The 19,911-nt window shown below is 39.6% G+C and overlaps 1 protein-coding gene across 1 annotated transcript in view; it reads left to right on the top strand.

Moving 5' to 3' along the window:
* Nucleotides 1-13,774, top strand: part of CACUL1 (CDK2 associated cullin domain 1) — a 41,503-nt gene extending 27,729 nt beyond the window's left edge. Inside the window, exons 6-9 of the mRNA XM_002188708.7 lie at nucleotides 6,490-6,579; nucleotides 8,180-8,318; nucleotides 10,274-10,317; nucleotides 10,771-13,774. Of these exons, the coding sequence (XP_002188744.5) occupies nucleotides 6,490-6,579; nucleotides 8,180-8,318; nucleotides 10,274-10,317; nucleotides 10,771-10,811 (314 nt within the window). The 3' untranslated portion in view covers nucleotides 10,812-13,774. The remainder of the gene's footprint in view (nucleotides 1-6,489; nucleotides 6,580-8,179; nucleotides 8,319-10,273; nucleotides 10,318-10,770) is intronic.
* Nucleotides 13,775-19,911: the final 6,137 nt, after the last annotated feature.

The raw sequence follows: 19,911 nt of genomic DNA, 5'->3' as shown, positions 1-19,911 counted from the left end.
TGCAGGCACCCAGCCCTACATATTTAGCAGTTGTGTTTTGCTGTGCTGACCTCCCCAAGCCTGCTGATGTCAGTGAAGCAAGGGATCCTCCTCATCTCTTCAGCTGTGTGCTGCTTTGACAGAATGCATTTCATTAGTAAGTGCCATATCCAGCTTTTGTTTGTGAATACAGAACTCTGTTTGAGAGGAGCAGTGCAAAAGGCTGAGAGAAGGACTGTGATTGATGCCAGGTTCCACAGCTACAACAGAGACCACAGGGTTTGTTTTATGTCTGCTGCATTTTTTATTCACTCCCCTTGCCTCACCCTTTGGCACAGATAGACAAGAAAAAGATGGATTGAATTGACATTCACCCTGTTTGAGGTGGCATTTCTTCCCTCCCCCTCAATTTTGACACCTGTCTCAAACAATCTGCACATGAGAAACAACCTGTTATTGCCTTGATGCACAAACTGCAGAGAAAACACCTGACAAGGAGAGAAAACACACTCAAGGTGTCTCAGCTTCTTGAAGAGAGCATTGCCTCCAGCCTTTCTGTATGCTGCTGACATTGAAGAAGTTCTTTGTGCTTCACATTTAATGACTGTTTCATAAGGAAAATGATCTTATTCTTGTATGACTGTCCTGAGCTGTATTTGACAGCAGTGCCTGGAGCATCATTACAGGTTTGGTGCAGCAGAACCACAGGCTTTTATCTGAAAGGTTTGGGCCCTGTAGGAAGAGCTGAGAGTTTCATTGCACGCTTTAGGCTCTGTCTGCATCAATAAATGGGGTGGTGTAAAGGGAGCAGAATATGAAACTCCTCGCTGTTGGTGTTGAGGACACAATGCTGACCTCTCGCTGCTTTTTGGAGAGTTTTATTTCCTCCTTGTTCATGTCTGCTCCTTTGGACAGAGTGCCAGGGAGTAGCAGTTTGAGCACATCTGATTTAATCTTGCCCAAAAGGAATTTAAGTAATATGCTCCAAGACAGCTCACTCATACCAGCCAAGGAGCAGCAGTGTGGGGATGATCAGTGAATTTCAAAATCACATTTCTAATCTGAACTAAAGCTTTAATATAGAAACTGCCCTCAGGAGTTCAAAGTCATTATTCTTTTTGGTTTGGGATTCTGTGATGGCAGAAGCGATGTGGTTTAAAAATGTCTTTTTTGATTACCGAGACCCTTTCCTTCTGCAATATATTGGATGTTACTCAGCCTCTAGACACTGCTTTGCTTTCTCCTAAAACTCTGAAAAGTTAGAATGAGAAGAAAATCTGCACAACTCTCTCTACTCTGCCATGTTGATAAACTGTATTTCTTGCTTTTAAGTTTGAGACAGAAAAAAAGGGAGTTGTCTTTAAAAAATAAATATTAAAAAAGGTAGAAGTACTGGCCTGTGGAGGGGCTCTGTCCTTAGAATTAACATATGTGTCAGATTAGGTAAAATGAAATGAGGTTTCTTCCTCAGGACCTTAAAAATGAATAAAGGTAATGGAAGACTAGGAGAAAGTACCAATTAATACCAGTGGGTTTGTGCCAGACTAAACCAGGGTGATTTCTGTTAGAATTCCTCTGAAACTAAAAGTTAATTTACTCTTTTCCCCAGCTATAAAATTGTTGAGGTTCCATCTTCTGGCAGTAATTGATTTGGGGGCAAGAGGGTTCTGTAGCATAAAAAGTCCTTTTTTTGAGATGTAGGGAAGGGATTCACTTATTCTAGAATTCTTCATTAAAAATAATTTTAGAAGAATTTTATGCATCTACAGGATTGTGAATTTCAGTATTTAATTTTTAACTTACTTTATGTTGGCAAATAATTTAATCACTTCAAGTTTCCAATTCTAACCATATTCTAAACAATGTTTTCCTTCCTCTCCTTGCTTCTTTCCTTCCAAATATTGATAGACACAGATAACTGATAGTGAAAACCAACTGCAGTATTGTTCCACTTCTTTTCCAGCCCATGGGGAGTGTGCTGGGATGCTGCTATTGCAGGAAAGTCGAACATTCCTTCAAAACTCTTGTAACATTAATGTCACCCTTTTCCTAGACCTCAGCAGATACCTTTACACTCTGCAGGACTAACTAAGAGAGCTTTTGGAGCAGTTAATGTTTTATACCCTCTGTGCTCTGTAGATCTGATGGAATAATCAATATTTACACACTCAGCAGTTCAAGGGGGCCATCACTAATACTGAAGTCGCAGCTGTAATTTGACAGCTAAGGACTAAGTAATTGTGTTGTAACAATACTGGAAGCAGTCTGGGTTGTTACCAAGTATTGTAGAACACATTCAAATTCTTTAAATAACAATCTACATGCAAAATTTGGCTCTGAACTAAACCTTTCATGAAAACTCTAGGGCATTTTAAAAACTTGCAGCTGTATTTCTTATTTTTCTTTTTTCATCTTGATTGAGTTGCAGCACCTCAAATTAAGTTGGAAAATACAGTCTCAGGTAATGACCACCATGGTTAATCTAGCTCCTTGGCAAAGAAATAGGAATAATATTCTAATTTCAATAAGACCTCGTAAAATTATAAATGTGAAAATACTACCCTATTTTCCAATTAAACAAGTCCAAAAGCATATATCTCTACATTTATAGCTTTGTTTTTCATGTTTACTCTTTTTACAGCACTGAATATTTTCCACATGATGAAGACTCAGAATTTTTATTTCGTAGCATTTTTACTACGTACTTAATAAAGCTTTTGGTCTATGTAATGAACATTTTTAAAGTAAGCTGTGGCTTTATTAAAGGCCTAGTGGCAAATGCATAGTAATAAAAATTGTTTATACGCTTTTTTTTCTGATCTACAATTTAATTCATTACAAACCTACAACCAATTTAAGTTGGTAAAAATTTATTTTTAATTCTGTTTAAAGGAAGATAAAGCCCCAGGACCATGAGGAGTTTGATATAACTGCAAATGTGAGGCTTAAGCCAAAGAGAAAGTCAGTTTTCATTCAAAAGACTTTTGAAGTTCTAGATCAGTAATTAACATGGAGGAACTGAAGAAGTGAAAAGGTAATATATGATCATGTTTCATCAGACAATTTAATAATAAAATAGGCAACAGGTAAAAAAAAAACAAACAAAAAACCAAACAAATCAAAAATTCCAAATAACAACAATAAAAATCAAGCACAAAAACCTGACCAACCTACAGAAAACCACAACCCAAAATGGCAACAACAAAACTTTGAGCTGCATTTTGGCTGGCAGCTGTGGCAGTTCCCTCCCTGTTTAATTGCTGTTGGCATTGGGGTTCAGTCCAGAGCTTTTCATGGACTGGGGTAAAGGAACCATCTTCAAGGTGAATGGGATTTTATCACAGTGCAGTGGAAATGGTTGTGTGGTCAGGTGGACCCTGAACAATTTGGTTGAGGGAAAGGTAATTTGTCCTACTACAGATTTGCCTCCATGGGATCTGCAGATCCTCCCAAGAAGGAAGAAATGCTGTGCACTTATGTAAGGGCTCAGTTCCCTGGAAGCATTGAAGTTGTCACTCTGCACAGTAATACAGACATTGCATACACAGTGGAATTACAAAAAGCACAGTTTGTACAGCAGGACAAAGATCTCCAGCATCTGTTTATATTAAGCAATGGGTTCTGCTGCTGTTGGAGACTGGAGAGTAACAGGCTGACTAATGCCTTGGTGTGGAAGCTATTGGGGTTGCTTTTAGTGGGAATATGGTTTCTAATTATTTTAAGGTACATTGTTGAGTAGTTACAACTTTGAACACATCTGCCGAAGTCATACTTAGGTATGATTTGTTAAAATAGCTTACTTAGAAATTCTGTTTGATTACTACAGAGAGGAAAAAAGCCCTTGTATTAATAGGCAAAAGTTTCACTGTTCTGCCAGAACAGTTACATCTTCAGCAAGTAAAATAAATCTATTTTCAAGGAAATGTTGAAGGACAGAAAAAGCTTTTTAGAACAGCTAAACCCTAGTTTTTGCAAATCAGTCTTGAATTAAGAACAAGTGAATTTCAACTTGTTTAGGTATCATATGCTACCCCTGGAATTACTGGGCTCCTGGATCTTGCCCCTAGTGCCTCACTGTAATTAGGAAGTAGCATAAATGTTCATCAAGGGCCATGGCTCTCCAGTGCTACTGTGCAATACTGGGGTAGCTTGATTACTGCAGAGCATCTGAAGTGTTGCACATTCGTACCTCACTTACACCAATATTGTTCATTCACTGTTTCTCAGGAACCCTTGAGGCCATTTTGGGTATTGTGCCCAAGAATATTTCAAAGCATTTTGTATCTTTCTGCATTTAATACTTTTCATCATGGAAACCCACACTTCTCTTCTCTGATTCTGCCAGGAGTTATTTTCCAGACTCTTTCCAGGTTAATTAACTGGTTTACATGTTAGTTGCTTAGTCTGTAGAATGTGGTATTAATTTGTGAGCACTGTGGAGATGCTCAGATGGTATCATGGTGCCATTACCACTCTCATTCAGCTGAGGTTCAGTTTTATTTTGCCTTTCCCTCCTCTATCTTTGTAAATGCTGCAGGTGCCATTCTGGGAACGGGTAGAAGGAGTCTGTGCAACTTCTGTGTTGTGGACTCTGACTAATTATTCTAATAAAACAAGAGTCAAAGCCTTAGTATTTGTTAGTCTTTTGTAAGATTGTAAAATAACAACAACAACAATGTCTGGCAGAGCCAGAAATGCTCAAATTTCTTGAGTGAGCCTCTCAAGAAGTAATACAGGGTTGAATTAATGTCTCACTTTGTTTCATTGCAAAACTGAAGATGAATTCATGTGCAAAGAAGTTTTGTATCTTAGTTTACAACTTTGTCTTTAAATTTACATTGAGATCTTTTGGTTCTATCGATGAGGAGTCTTGTTTGTTCTTATGGAAATCATTCTGAAAACACAAGTCCTACAGCAGTGCTATTCATTTTTCGAGGCTTGATGTCCAGCTTTTGGCCAAGCTGAGTTAGTTCATACTGTATGGCTTATTGAACAGGATATTCTTTAATTTTCTCTATTGAGAATCAGGAAATATATGCCATTACTTTGTTATCTTGTTGAACATAATACTGTCATGCTTGTATTTATTGACTGTAAATCAGGAGTGAGTGATTTAAATCTGCATTTTAGCAGGTGATGTGTGCATTTGCAGAAAGCAAGATAAGAAGTGTTAATTTCTGAAGCTGCAATCAAGTAATGAATATTATTTGTTTTAAATAATTTGTATTGCATAATTTAATATCTACATGTGAAGAACAAATTCACAGTTCTTTGGATACTTTGCAAATCTATTGGTGATGCTTAGGCTGAAGTGGCTGCAGTCTAATTAAAGATATAAATATTTATATGTGCACACACCTTGTTTGGATTGTGCATTCCTGTCACATTATAAAGCACTAGGCCCATTTTAATTCTATGATTTCCAACTGTCTTGGCTGCCAAGAGGCTGTTTGACAAACCTTTAGGAAAGGGGCTGTAAATATGTCATTACAGAACAAATCACAGGCTCTTATACCCTCAAGGCTTCTACTGAAATGAGCAAGCACTTCTAACATGGCTCTTTGTAAAACAAATTCATCTATAACAGTTAAATATAACAACTTTGATTACTTGAAGGTTAAAAAAATTACTTTGTTTTGGTTTCCCTATGACATGGGCCACTTAAAAAAAATGTGCTACTGAAGATTTTTCTTTCTATGTAAGTGTTCTAGTGGCAGATGCTGAAGCCAGAACTGGAGATGCTCTGAATGTAAGCCCTAGAGACATGTCCCTTGGGTAGAATTGGAGGAGTCATTTCTCCTCCTCTGGTGGGCACAGAAACGTGCTCAACTGCTTGGTAGAGAAATAAAAATCAAAATGTAGCTGTTGGTTTACACTTTCTTAATTTCCTTCTTTTGTGTGTCTGTGTTTTTGTAATTCAGATGTATGTACAAAGCTCATATAAATACAAATAAGGATAAAAACCTGTACATCACAACATAAACAGTAAATGTGCTATTGGCATGTTTTCCCTCAAGAGGAAGGTGCAATTAATAACTTGTGTTTAAAAGAACAACTTTTCTTCTTGGACGGTTATAATTTTTGCACTACAAGTGCATGGACTTTGAATCCATCTTAGTTTTGTGTGCCAGATTCTAAATGCTGTAAAGGGAGGATCTGTGCATCTTCAAGTGTTCAACACACTTGGTATGAATTTTCTTCAGTTCTGTGTCTGAATACTTAAAGTCATCTCCTGCTTGGTTTTGCTGAATCTCTGCTACCTCCAATGAATGAAAAATAAGTTATTACACATTTTCACTATACATAATTGGAGCAGAATATTTCTGTCTAAAGGTGGTGTTTTATTACTCTTGAGAATAAGTTGAGATCCGATATGTGGCTGTTTTCATTGTGAGGACATCAGGTGCCAAAAAAAGCACAATACTGTATTTTTTTAATTAAAAAAAAATATGTGTAAGAGCCTGTATTTCTTGGTTGGAAAAGTTGCTGATTGTGTTAATTTTGTTTCAGCTTTACTTTTGGAAGCTCAGTCAACACCGTTTCAAATAACTCCTTCAACCATGGCAAATATTGTGAAAGGCCTGTATACACTACGACCAGGTAAAAAGGAAAAATGTTTGTACTGATCTCATCCTGTGATTGTCATTTGTTTGCCAAAATCTGTCTGCTCTCTAACTAATGCACAGTTAACAGTCAGAATTTGTTGTGTTTTGTGCATCATAATGCTCAGTTCCACCCTGGTTCTTGTTGCCTATCTGTCACCCGGGCAAAGTACCATGTGAATACCAAATACTGAAAAAAAAAAAAAAACAACCCAGCTCTCTGTTCTGGAGACAAAGGGAAGATCCATTCCTTCTCTGTGGAAATAAGGAGAGAAGGATGTTAATGGATCAGTCAAGGTGGAAATTTAGAAGTATTGAAATGATGAAAATTGTATTGAGAGTCACTCTTCAAACAATCAGATGTTTGGCAGGAGGTGAATGATTGACTGTTTCTTTTATGAAGCCATTCTTTTGTCAGTATTATTTCATGGAAGAGCTTAATTTGACTTGTGAATACATTGTGACATCTTAAGCTACAACAATTATATTGAAAGGAAAATGATGTTGTAGATTTTAATCAACTTTGTATAAGAATCTCCCAAGTTTTGGAGAACTGAGGATGGCCTACTCTGTATTTGAGAAGTTATTAGAAACAGGAAGTGTTCACAATATTCCTAAATAAATGGTACCTGTTTCCCTTCCTTATACAGTACTGACAGTTTCTTACTGTGGCGTGCCTGAGAGCATTGTTCCTCAGCTTCAGTCTATTTTTGCAGTCCCCATTTATGGAAATAGAAATGAGAATGGGAATCCTTTACAAAAAGCTTTAGTGCAATATTTAGCATGTGTACAAACCAGGAATATAGTGGACTCTGCATGTACAAAATGCACTTTCTGTAAGCAAAGATTATTTTTACATCAGCAAAATGAACATTCTTCCATCAGTTTTAAGGCAATGCTAATTTCAAATTTAAATTTTAAAAAGTGTTCAGGACCAAAGACAGGAAGGGTGTATACATAAGTATAAAAGTATTACTCTTTAGAAAACAATTCAGCATGGTTGTTCTTTGACCACACTTGATCTTGTAGGTGATGGGCTTGTGATTTCACAGTTTTCCATTTCAGATGGTCCCTGTCTTGCTGTCTAAGCTTTGGAGGATCAGTGAGAGAAATCATTAATTCCTTTGAAATGGGGATGGAGGAGTAGGGTTGTATGGTGATAGTACTGTGCTTTTTAGAAGTAAGACCCAGGGGAGAGAAGGGTACATTTTGGGGATAGATTTCCTGGAGTACAGTGTTACAATCATTATCTAATTATTTAGGTGACTTTGCTGATCATCAGTTGCCTGTCCTTAAGAATGTCCAGGGACTCAGCAGGTCTTGTGAGATGCAGCAAGAACTGAATTTCAATTTGATAATGAGGCTGAGAAGAATAGTAATTCTTCTATCTACATGTAAACGTCTGATTTCAACAGTGTCATTATTTGTTCTGCTTTAAGGCATGGTTTCTGTGGGTTTGGGGGTTTTTCTTTTTCCTTTTTTTTTTTTAATTCAAGATACTAATATGTATTCAAAATAAAGTTACATTTGTCAAACAGTAAAAGTGTCACAAAATACCTGGTTCACGTATTTTGTTATTGCTTTCTCTCTTCTTACAGAATGGGTACAGATGGCACCAGCTTTATTTTCTAAATTCATCCCAAATATTCTACCCCCTGCTGTGGAATCTGAGCTTCAGGAATATGCTGCTCAAGACCAGAAACTTCAAAGAGAGCTTATTCAGAATGGATTTACTAGGTAATAATTATTAATCTTTAATAGTGATTGTGCAAGACAGTGATGAAATTATAAAAATGGATACACCTAAAAATACTGAAGAAATAATTTTAAGAGTTAATGCAGAACCTTCACAATTCAGTAGCTGAAATATAGCCTTATTTTCAATGTCTTTTGAGCACTAACAGCCCTGCAGATGGTACCTGAAAAGTAGATTATTGTAAGGCTTAACATTTTTTGATCAGGTTGCTTGCAGTTCATGCATCTCTTGGTTTTGATTGTGCTTCTACTGCATGATCATGCTTTTGTTTTAGTTCAACCTTTACCTTGGCTGTTTATTTTCTATAAGCTCTCTTTTAGTTGTGGTGCTTCTGAAAATGTCAGTTTTCTCCTTACTCCACTTTCACAGTTATTTATACAGGCAAGGTGTTTATTTTAAATAGACATTTCCTATCTGAGTATTGAATTGGCCCAGACAAAGGCCACCACTTTTCACCACTTCTGCAGTACTCTCAAAATACAAGATCAGGCTGGGGAAGCCTCGTGCTCTACTCCCAAGAGGTTCATTTCTTCATAAGGAGAAAACATCTTCATTTTTCCTGTTACCTGTGCAATGCTGAGAATCTGGCTTTCTAGTTTGAGCACCCACTAGATGTGGGTATGTTTAGTGTTAGGTGTATTTCTGGATTTCATACCTCATGGTTTTCCTCAAGATCATCTCTCTCTTCAGAGCTTGGTAAATTATTGAGCTGCAGAGCTGTACCATTGACCCAAATGCAAATGATGTGGTGCAAACCTTGTAAAGGCTGGCTGTTGAGGAAAAGAATTTTTTGAGAGATAAGCATAAAAATAAAACCATAAGACCCTGGGCTGAGAAAAGCAGTGCATTTGGCCCAAAAAATACAAGCGTGAGACTTTGTAACTGAGTAGGCATATAATGCTGACAAAAGAATGTAATGTACAGAACAAAACAGAAAAGGGAACAATTTGTTGTTGTCAAACTTTCAATCTTACGAATTCTGGTGGCTGATAATAGTTCTGCTTATAAGTGCATTTCACCAGTTTCACACTGCTTAGAGAACTAAACATGACATTTCAACTACTAACAGTCTATATCCACAAAACTGACTGGTTTAAAAAATGTTTTTCTTTAGTTACCTGAAAATGAGGGACTTGGCTGTGAAGTACTTTGGCTGGTTCTGCAAGGATGAGAGACTGTATGAAAAGCTCGAAGGGTAGTCAGGGACACTGACCACTGCAAGGCAAAATGCATTTCAGAAAACAGTTGGTTTTGTGGATATAGACTGTTAGTACTTGAAATGTCACATTTAGTTCTCTGTGCAGTGTGAAACTGGTGAAATGCACTGGTAAGCATAACTCTTATCAGCCACCTCCAGAATTAGTAAGATTGAAAGCAATAACCATGAGGAGCACAGCACAGTGAGGTGTGTTCAGCAGCAGTAATTGCACATCAGGTTCTAGTTGAAGAATAACAGCTTGTCAACACCATTAAGTACTAAAGTCTTTAAAGAGCAAGTCTTGTCAGCTCAGACTTGCTTAAAGTCTGTAAGATTCAGGAGCATCTTTTCAGACTGACAGATACAGAGTTTTTTCACATAGTTCTATAAAGTTTGGTTGAGGAGTTCAAACTGAGGAAAACAATTTTATGCATGTTTTAAGCTCCAACTGCTTTTTTCCTCATCTTCATTTTATAAAAAATTATCCTGTGAGATCAAGCCTACTGTCTGTAGCAAAAGGATGAGTTAATTAAATCTTATACTTTCAGTGAATTCAGATTCCTGCAGTAGTAGCATTGTTGCTATGTTTGCAAATCTCTAGAAGCTAGTGATTGTACTAAAGTTGTTTTGAAGCTCACAGGATGGTTGGGTTGGTAGGGACGTTTGAAGGTCCAGAGGAGCAGGGACATCTTTAATTTGGGTTATCCCAAAAACACCTTTCTTTGCCTTCTCCCACAGAGGTGACCAGTCACGCAAGAGAGCTGGAGAAGAGCTGACTTACAGTAAGTACAGATCCAGCCCTGCCCTCCCAGCTTGGGCAGACAGGTCCTGCTGGAATTTGGATTCTCAGGGTGGGGAGGTGTCAGAGGCTGCATCTCCACATGGAACAGCTGTCTGCAATGTCACCTTTGCCATGCCTGGAAATGATACAAACTGCCTGGGCATGGAGCCCTTGGGGAGTGATATCTGTTCTGGTACTGTTGTTAACTTCTGCTCATTTTATGGCCCTCTTGCCATCAATTGTCCTCATGTGCTTTCAGCTGAGTATGCTCACTTTATTCCCTACCATAAAATGTCAGTTTTGTGATGAACTCTTATTGTAGGCTGCAATGACTGAATGGACATTTATGTGTGAATGTGTTGCAGACACTGCTGTGTTTTGGGGGAAGGGTGGCAATGGGTGTGATGTAAAGGTTTAACGTGAGAGAATTTATCAACCTTTTCTTTAATTTCAGATGGCTCATCAGCTTGTGCAAGCTCCAGGGGATACAGATAGTGAATATACTGGACCAGCTCCTATTCCTAGCCAGAACAGACACTGGAGGAGCACAGGTGATATCTGGAGCCTCCTTTGGCAACTGCTGATACTCAAGCTCTGACACAAACTATGCCTCAAAGAAGAGTTTTGGATTTTCTTCTTTATATATTAAAATGTCAGTTGCTGCTACAGTTGGAATGACTTTGAAAGACAAATTCCGTGGTCTGGTCTATCAACAAGCTTTTCTTCTGTGACCTTTGTGAGGAATGCACCTTGAAAAACAATTCTTTCAAAGTGGGAATGGGCAGCCAAAATCAGCAGCTTCCAAAAGCATTAGAATGGAAGAATCCTTTTTGCACTCTTTTCTTAATATTAAGGACATTCTTAAAGCTAGTTAACATGTCAGTGTATTAGATTTTAAGCTTCAAGTTATTTTCTGGAGCTTCTACTTAAATAATAAGAATAAAATTTCATTATTTTGCAGTATTTGTTTTTTAGTTTAAAACCTGTCACCTTTCAAGAGTTGGTCCCATATAAATGTATCTTCTGTCAGGGAGTTTTGAATTCTGGATTTTTCTTTTATCTCTTTTTTTGTTACTTGGTATTCTGAAATCTGTTTTCCTATGTGTTTGTACTCTGTGCCTTCAGCTTGTGCACTTTGCAACTTTATAGACCGTATTTTGTTACTGCAAAATGTGTTCTTGAGGAAAAACTTGATGTGAACAAACATGCTGCAAAGTTGCACTTTTCTCTTGCATTAAAAGGAAGTGAAAATAAGGAGGAAGAAAAGTTGAACCTATCACCATCACTAATAGTGACTTGGAAGATTGTCCCCAATTATTTTTCACGTATATTAGTGTTTAATGCAGGGACCAACTCTTGTAGAATCCCCCTCACTGATATTTCATTGGCCTCAGGAGTTGGAGTGAATGACCCTTGTCCCTTCCAGCTCAGACTATTCTGTGGTTCCATAATTGCAATAGATGAAGATGAGAATTCCAGACTGAACAGAATACCAGGATGTGGTTTATGCTGTACTCTGTAAGAACATTGTGGACAAAACTCTCCAGTCTGGTAGCTCTGCAAAGTGCATCTCCATCAGCACAAGATTTGCACTGGGCTGAGGAACGGTACCTATCCAACATCACTCTGTGGCTCCTGTGCCATTTCTCCTGCTGGGGGGATGTGCTGCAGCTGTGACAGTGGATGTAGTCAGAATCAGGGATTTCAGGAGTGGTATCAAGTGTGCATGTGCCCATCAGCCTCCTGCCTCCAGTTTTGTGTCCTGGAGATCCAGCTGAGCCCATCTCCAGGGGATCTGGGCCTAGAGGCTGTCTGCTCATTGTGATGTGTGTTTTAATCAGCACTATGGCTAATGCAGCTCTTTCATGAGGGGAGAAACATACTTGAAAAAGCAGTTTGATTACAGGGTTTGGGTTTTTTTTTTTCCATTGCTATGGATTTATTTTTTATCACTTTTAGTTATGAAGAGAAATAGGTTGGTAATATAAAAAAAAAATCTTTCTGAAGCGAAATAAAAGTTTGTTCAGTTTTGTCTGGCGCAAATCTTATGCCTGCTTTAAAGAACAAGACAAAATACTGACACAACTCCCTTCATGCTTGTATGGGTTCATTACAAAATGCAAGAAAAAAATTAAAAAATAGATGCGGCAGGGACAAAGTTTGTTTTGTATCCAGGCTTTATGTCAGAGTATTTAATCCGTGTCTCTCCAGCCACTTTGGCAGTGTGGTTTGGTTGGAGGGTGGGGAGGAAAAATGAGTTTGACACTGCTGGGATTGACAGAATCAAATATGATTTTCCTGTGTCTTTCTTTGCACATTTGCAAAGCCTGTTTAATTTTGAGGAAGTGTTTCTTTTCCAAGTAAGACCTAAGGCTTCAGTGTTTTGTGTTCAGTGTAGCAATCTGAACTCATCCCCAGTGGTGTAAACCAAGCCTCTCTGAAAGGGATGTTCAGGTGCTGGTGTGTCTGCTTCAACTTTGCTACCAGCTACTTAAGTTGGAGCAGAATTAGATAAAATCAGGGGGGTTGAAAATTTTGTTCAAGTGTGCTGTTAGTGAAGGCTAATAAGGAACAAAAATAATTTGCCATCTTCCTGGCTTTTAAAGTTTTGGCTTTAAACAAAAATAAAACCTCTGATAATGTCCTTAGCTTTAAAAATCACTGTCTGCTGAAATGGCAATATTCTTGAGTTAAGAATAGATGCATTAACCTAATTTGGTTAAATTTGTTTACAACTTCATTACCGTCCTGGTTCACACAGTACAGTAACCAAGCTCTGCCATCTCTGTCAAGTGATCACAGTTTTTCTCTGGTCTTACTTAATGTGGTTTTACTGGTTCATGTTTGTAAATAACATGTGCTTTTGCTTCATGTCTGAGGCAAGGGTTTAACATTTCTTTTCCACTGCATCATGTTTGGAACACAAACTCCTAGAGTGACAATTCCATCAAAAGGTAAAGCATTCCTGTCAGTGTGGTCCACTGTGTATGCACTGAGTAGGGCTTGGATGCTTCTAGTCCTGTTTAGCATTGTCACCACTGCCCCCATGCCTGAGGAGTCTGTTTGTTAAGCACTGTATTATGTTGTAAATTTGGCATTACAATTCCTGTATTTTTTGGCATTATTTACATAATGCTGAAATGTTGTTTATCTGTTGAAGACATTATCATTGTGACTTAGCATGGAACAGAATACAGGATACTATACTAAATTATTTTGTTTCTCTGTAAACTTGCATTTTCCTTACAGTCAAACTAACTCAGCCAACTTGAGCATTGGTACTGTAAAACCAGAATTACCAACAGCATGATCCTAACTTCAGTATTTAATTTAACCAAATAACTTGTGGTGAATCTGTTGCATCTGTAGCTTACTGTGTTAAGCAGTAAAGTTGGTTCGTTTTTATGTTGCACTGGTTCTATAGCCAAGCTTGCTACATTAAAATATTTTTAGATTAATTTCATTTCTTTATTTGAGGAGTTGAAATATTTAAATTCAGCATGCTGACTAATGGTTGGCAGTTGTTGATACGTGCTTAAGATGATCTTTGGTACAAATGGTGGGGTTGGGGGTCTAACCAAGTAAATACCCAACTCTTCTTCAGCTGCATCTCCTTCCTGCAGTTGTTGGGGAAATGTTTACAGATTAGTGCATTGAAGTTTTTGACTCCTGTCATTTGATAGAAATGTGATCAGCCAAACTCATCCCTTTTAATTTGTCCCTGACATGATTATTTACTTTCTAAAAATTATGAAAACCAAACAAAACCCCCAAGAACTACAAAGGGCATGTTTGAGTGACTGAAAAATGTTTCTCATGTACACTGTGACAAGCCTAGTGAAAGGAGTATTCTGTAGAACTATGGAATAAAAAACAACCACTTGAATTTGACTCCTGTCATCAACCCAGCTTCAGCAGAGAGATAACAAAGAATTTTGATTTGTTTTTTTTATTTTTGTGTGTTGCCTTGACAAGCACATGTCCAGAGGGCACTTAGTTCAGCTCACGGGGCCTTTAGGGTCAGTTGACTGCAACCATCCTGGATTTAATGTGGGATGAACAAGGATCTTTTTGGTAGCTTACAAACTTCAGGTATGAGTAATCATGGCAGGTGTCATTCCAGTAGTTACAAGCCATGGGAATTTAGTTTGTAAATTTAGCACAAGTCAATGTGATACTGGCCCAACAAGATACTTTAATGTCCTTGGTGCCTGTTAAAAGAAAAAGGCTGGAGAATCTAAATTTCAGCCTTGTAGCACTGAAACAGAGTGGCTTTGAATTGGACCTGTCACCTGTGAGGAAAAGTTGTCCCCTTTCTATCAGAAGGACAGAAAATCAGCATTACTGCATGAGCAAAACAGGACAAACTTGCTGACTTGGCCTCAGCTGAAAACTTGACAAAGTGCTTTGTGCTTTACTAGAGAGAGTGAGGGAAAGGATTAAACCAATGGATCTTGATCTAACTGGAATGACTTGTTAAAGGGATTCCAAAATTCCATAGGCAATGAGTACTCAGAAATCCCTTCTGGCTGTCTCTGGAATGCTCCAGATACACTTGGTTAATGTTCTTCTTTCTGAGCTTCTGCTATCTGACCTAATTAGCGCAGAACAGGACTGTTGACTTGCCTAATGCTGACAACAGAATGGATTTAGTAATGGCACTTACTGCCTCATTAATAATGTTTTCCAATTAGTGTTCATTACGAGAAGCTGTTGCAGTTTCAGTGATGACCTGGGTCAGCACTGGATTCTATGAGACAGCAGTGGATAATTTATTTGTTATTACGGTTTGCACCATTGTCCATTTATCAGTGAACTGGATGGTTTTATACAGAGAACAGTTAATTAATTAATATCTCAGGATGGTTGGTAGATGCTGCCCTGTGCATGAGGTGCATTGCCAGGATGAGAGCTCCTGTTCAGTTATGGGATAGGTCTGAAGGCTCTGCTGAGGTGATCCCTGGGGTGAATGTCACACTGCTGTCCTGTGGAAACATCCACTGACCATGGAGTGAATTGCACTGCCAGCAAATACCCTAAATGCCTCTACACAGCCACCATGGGAGAGCTGATGGACTGTAAAACTCACCTCTTACCTCTGCAGCTGCCTCTTCCTGTGGCAGAAGTGACTGAGCAGTGACATTCAGCCCAGGGCTTGAAATCTAAGGATTGTCTGTTCCTGACTCAAATTCCCTGTGTGGTAAATATGAGACAAAAGACTTCTCCAGCAGGGAGCACCCATCAATAGATGTGCTCCCAGATTTCTGGTTTGGGTCTCAGTTACTGGCCGTGGCCTGCTGGTATCTGAACTCTCCTCGTGGAGGGAGAACTTGGCAGACAGAACCAGTCCTACCTGTGCAAGAGCAGAAGGAAAACAGGCCTGTTTGGTTCTTTTTCTTAATTACTTAATTACTCTGAATTAAGTCTTTATTGAGTAGGCACCTGCTGTTCCCAGTTGCTTAGACAGCCTCAGTTTCAGGTACACAGTTTGGGTGTCTGTTGGAATGGATCAGAATTAGAATTCCATCCAAGCTGTAGAATAATAATTTCCCTTAAAATGCAGAGATGTGTCATACCTGGTGATTATCCACTTGTTTTGGAAATAATCTCATTATCCTATTTGTTCCCTCAGTTACAACTTCTGAATACTCAAGTGAAATGTGCTTGCCAGTTATGGCTCTGATCTGCTTCAGAGAATGCCATAGTTACAGATATGCTGGGGAGAGACACCCATAAAGTGAAATCCTGCTTCCATACTTCTGTTTCCTCTTTCCCTCTGGGAATGTGACATGGAATGAAAAACTGGATCTTCAGTTCGTTCATGTTCTGGCATAATTATGTTTTATTATTTCTTTCTTAATAATTCTTAGCATTGAATTTGCCTTTTCTTAAGAGCTGCAGTATATCAAGCTAACCCTTCTTACGGGTGTTACAGTGCCAAGATGCCACTTGTGGGTAGTAGCAGCTCCTCCTTGTGAAAGCAGAATTACAATCACGTTTTCCCAGTGCCTCTCTTTGTAAGTCACTGCACTCAGACGTGTTTGGAGCTCTCAGCCCCTTGCTGAGTGAAATGAAATCCTGTAGCTCTTCGTAGCCAATGTTCTGCACTTCCCTGGGTGGTGGCACAGGAACTTCACTCTTCATTGTTCACCTTCTTGCCAGCTTCTTGTGAGCACAGCAATGAGCAGCACCCCAGTGCTGTGGGAATGTGATGCTGACCTCTCTCTGTTGGGAGCACACTCAGTTCCTGCTGTGAAGCTTCCCAGTGGCAATTTCTTCATGTGGAAAAACTTCTCCATTATAGGAATTGCTGGGCAGACCTAAGGGTCTGAACTCTCACATCACAGGTGACAAAAGTTCAGGTGGAAATTTGTGGTGTTACACTCTGGCCCTGCTGATGAATTGGGGATTTCCTTGGGTAAAAGGAAAAAAGAAAACTTTTAGCATAATATTTCATCTGCTCTATTTAGCAAAGAGTTTCTGCAAATCTGCTGCAAACTCTCTGAACTTGGACTGACAAGTTTATAACTTGCCAGGTCCTCTTGTCAGCTTGCCAGCACAGCTGTTCATCCTGGGAGAATCTCCTGGGCCCTGAGGGTCCAAACTAAGGGAAGGAGACTGAGCAGAGCAGTGCAGCAGCCCCAGGGGTTCTGGCCGAGGTCTCACATCCACACCTGCTGCTGTTTCATCCACAGGGCACTTCAATGCCTCATTGTCACACTTCTCTGATTCTTACTTTAAATAAGCCACAGTCAGTGATCTGCAAATGTCAAGAATCACTTTTGAGACACATTTGCCAAAGCCACTGTGCCCCTCCTGAGCTCTATCATCTCTGGGCTCTGTAAGAAATCAAAATTGTGGGTTCCTATTTCCAAATTCTGGGTGGGATGGGTCTGTGTTCAGCTGTGCAGGGGCTGGGTGCATGGTGGTGCCCAAGGCCTCATGCCTGGGCCACAGGAAGGTTTTTAATTTTAATTTCCACATGTGCTGCAGGAAGGTTTTTAGTTACAGGTGTAATGGCAGTGTGTGTATGGCCCAGGGCTAACCTTCAGGGATGGGAGGTGTTTTGCCTAATAAAAGGGGAAACAAAAGATTATCCTTTGCTCTGTATTTATGTAAGTGAGCAGAAAATGGCTTTAAGCTGTAAGAGAGCAGGGTAGATATTAGAAATTCTTTACTCAGGGTGGAGAGGCCCTGGCACAGGTGCCCAGAGCAGCTGTGGCTGCCCCTGGATCCCTGGCAGTGCCCAAGGCCAGGCTGGACAGGGCTTGGAGCACCTGGGACAGTGGAAGGTGTCCCTGCCATGGCAGGGGTGGCACTGGATGGGATTTAAGGTCCCTTCCAACCCAAACCAGTCTGTAATTCTATGAAAACACCACTCTCCCGTGGGCTTTGGGGAAGAAAGGAGCAGAAAGCTTAATCAAGCTGAGCGAACTACAAACCATTGTCCTGCCAGAGCAGCAGTGACTGCCCCTGGCTGGCTGAGGGCATTTTTTTCACATGTTCCAGAGTTTAGAGCGAGGTGCTGATAAAAGGTTCTGAGGAGAGTGGGATTGCCCAGCCTGGCTGGAGCTGTGTGTTGGGGAGGGCAGGGTGGCACTGTACCACCACATGGTGCTCCTGCTCCTTTTAGCCATTCCCAGGCTGGGACAAACCACCCTGAAACGGATTTAGCTGCTTTGCAGCCGGCTGTTGGTTGTATATGAAGTATTTCAAGAGATCTATTGACTTTTAAAAGCATCCTGAAAACACAATAGGTTTGAAGTTAAATTCCTAGGTGAGCTAATTTAACTCTCTGCTGGTTTGCATCCTAGAGTGACTTAGTTCAGGATTGCTTTAGTCTGATGTATTCTTCTTCTGTTGAATACAAACAAATGCTTTGGCCATTATATTATTCTCTTTGTTTGTGGGCTACATATGCACAGGAAAAAGCCCAACATGTCTGGCTGCTTTTAATTGAACCATGTGACTGATTTGATTTTTCATCAGTCAAATTAAGGCTAGTAAACTGAATTTAAAGCAAAAGAAGGATATTCATACAGAAGAAATAATTCTTCTCTTGGCTAGATAAATTTTGAACCACAGGCTTGGCCCTCAATATTAATCTCTAAGATTTTTCAGAGTCACAAAGAGCTAATTAAAAAAGCCCTGGGTCATGTTTGATATGTCAGCTCAAGAGCAGAATGGAGGGAGCACTTCACCACTTGGGAGAGCTTGTCTCTGACCACAAACTGGGACTGTGAAAAACGTGTGTGTGCCCCAATAGGCACAATTTCAGTATTTTTTTAGTTTCTGCAGTGTGTTGCTGAGCTGTGTCTGAAATTTTTAACTTTTCATGTGGTCTTCATATATCATCTCTTTTTCAGCTGTCCAGTGTCTTCTGACTGGATGATGCTGGACACCTTCAAATCCCAATCTTCCCCCCTAGCCCAGGACACAGTCTGGGCTACTCTGTGTGTCTCCAAAAGCAGATTTTTGGAGGAGAAAGACAGGGACAGGACAAGACTGCTTAGTTCAGGAAGAGCAGCAATGCGCTCTCCTTGCCTTTTCCTGAGAAGAAACATCATGACCTGAACTCCTCTGGGTTTAATGGTCCTGATCTGTGCTTCTGGCTGTCCAGATGTGCTCTGGAGAGCCTTTACACCGTGTTAGAGCTGTCTGCATCCTTTTCTCTCCACAATCCTGCCCTTGAGTGCTGTGGGCAGCTCATCTGCTGCAGCTGGGTGAGGCTGCAGCTGTCAAGGCAGCTTTAATCTCTCTCCTCCTGTGTGGATGATGTACTGGCAATCCTTGAGCAATGTTGCATTTTAATTCCCCTTAATGGTTATTTGCAAAATGGATGAAAATATTGACAGCTTGATATTTCAAAACAGATTGAAATCTTAGGTACTTCTAGCGTCAACATAATTGCTTTCTCGGGAATGGGGGAATTAATTTAAATATATTTAAATTTTCTACCAGCAATTCTAGTCTGTTATTCTCTGCTTGTTGCTGTGCTGTCAGTCAGGTTCTCCTGATTTGTAGGTTCCAACATTGTATGATTTTCTTTTGCTGTCACTTTTTTGTAGCCTACTTCAATATGTATGAAGTTGCAGATGTGTTCTCTCTGGTTTTACTCTCGAGTCGTACAAACCTGTCACTTTTTCTGCCTTTCACTCTGACTCAGAGCTGTCAGAAAGGCTTATTGCCACTTGCTAGAGAATTCCTGGAAGTTGAAGACATAAAAACGCCACACTTTCAGTAACCTGCCTGATTACTGAAAAACACTGAGAGGGGCTCTTTGGGCACATCTGTATGCTGAAGATGGATGTGTCTGGCCATTGCTTCAGCATGTTAGGTGTTAGTTTCACCACAGAGTAACTTCTTGTCTATATTTTACTAAGAAAACATACTTTAAGTTCCTCGAAACCATAGAACAAACCTGTCACTACAAAATGAAGTGGTGGTTGTAAGGAAAACAGTGAAACGAGGTGACAAAAAAGAGTGGTGAAGGATTCCAGGGGTACAGACACAGACTGAAGCTCTGCCCCTGCTGAACTCTGCTGAACTTCCCTGCAAAATACCAAATGCTGCAGTTTTCAGCTGAGATACTTGT

This window comes from Taeniopygia guttata, chromosome 6 (assembly GCF_048771995.1).
Source record: "Taeniopygia guttata chromosome 6, bTaeGut7.mat, whole genome shotgun sequence".
In the NCBI taxonomy this organism is placed as follows: Eukaryota; Metazoa; Chordata; class Aves; order Passeriformes; family Estrildidae; genus Taeniopygia; species Taeniopygia guttata.
This window is presented reverse-complemented; position numbering and strand designations above follow the sequence as displayed.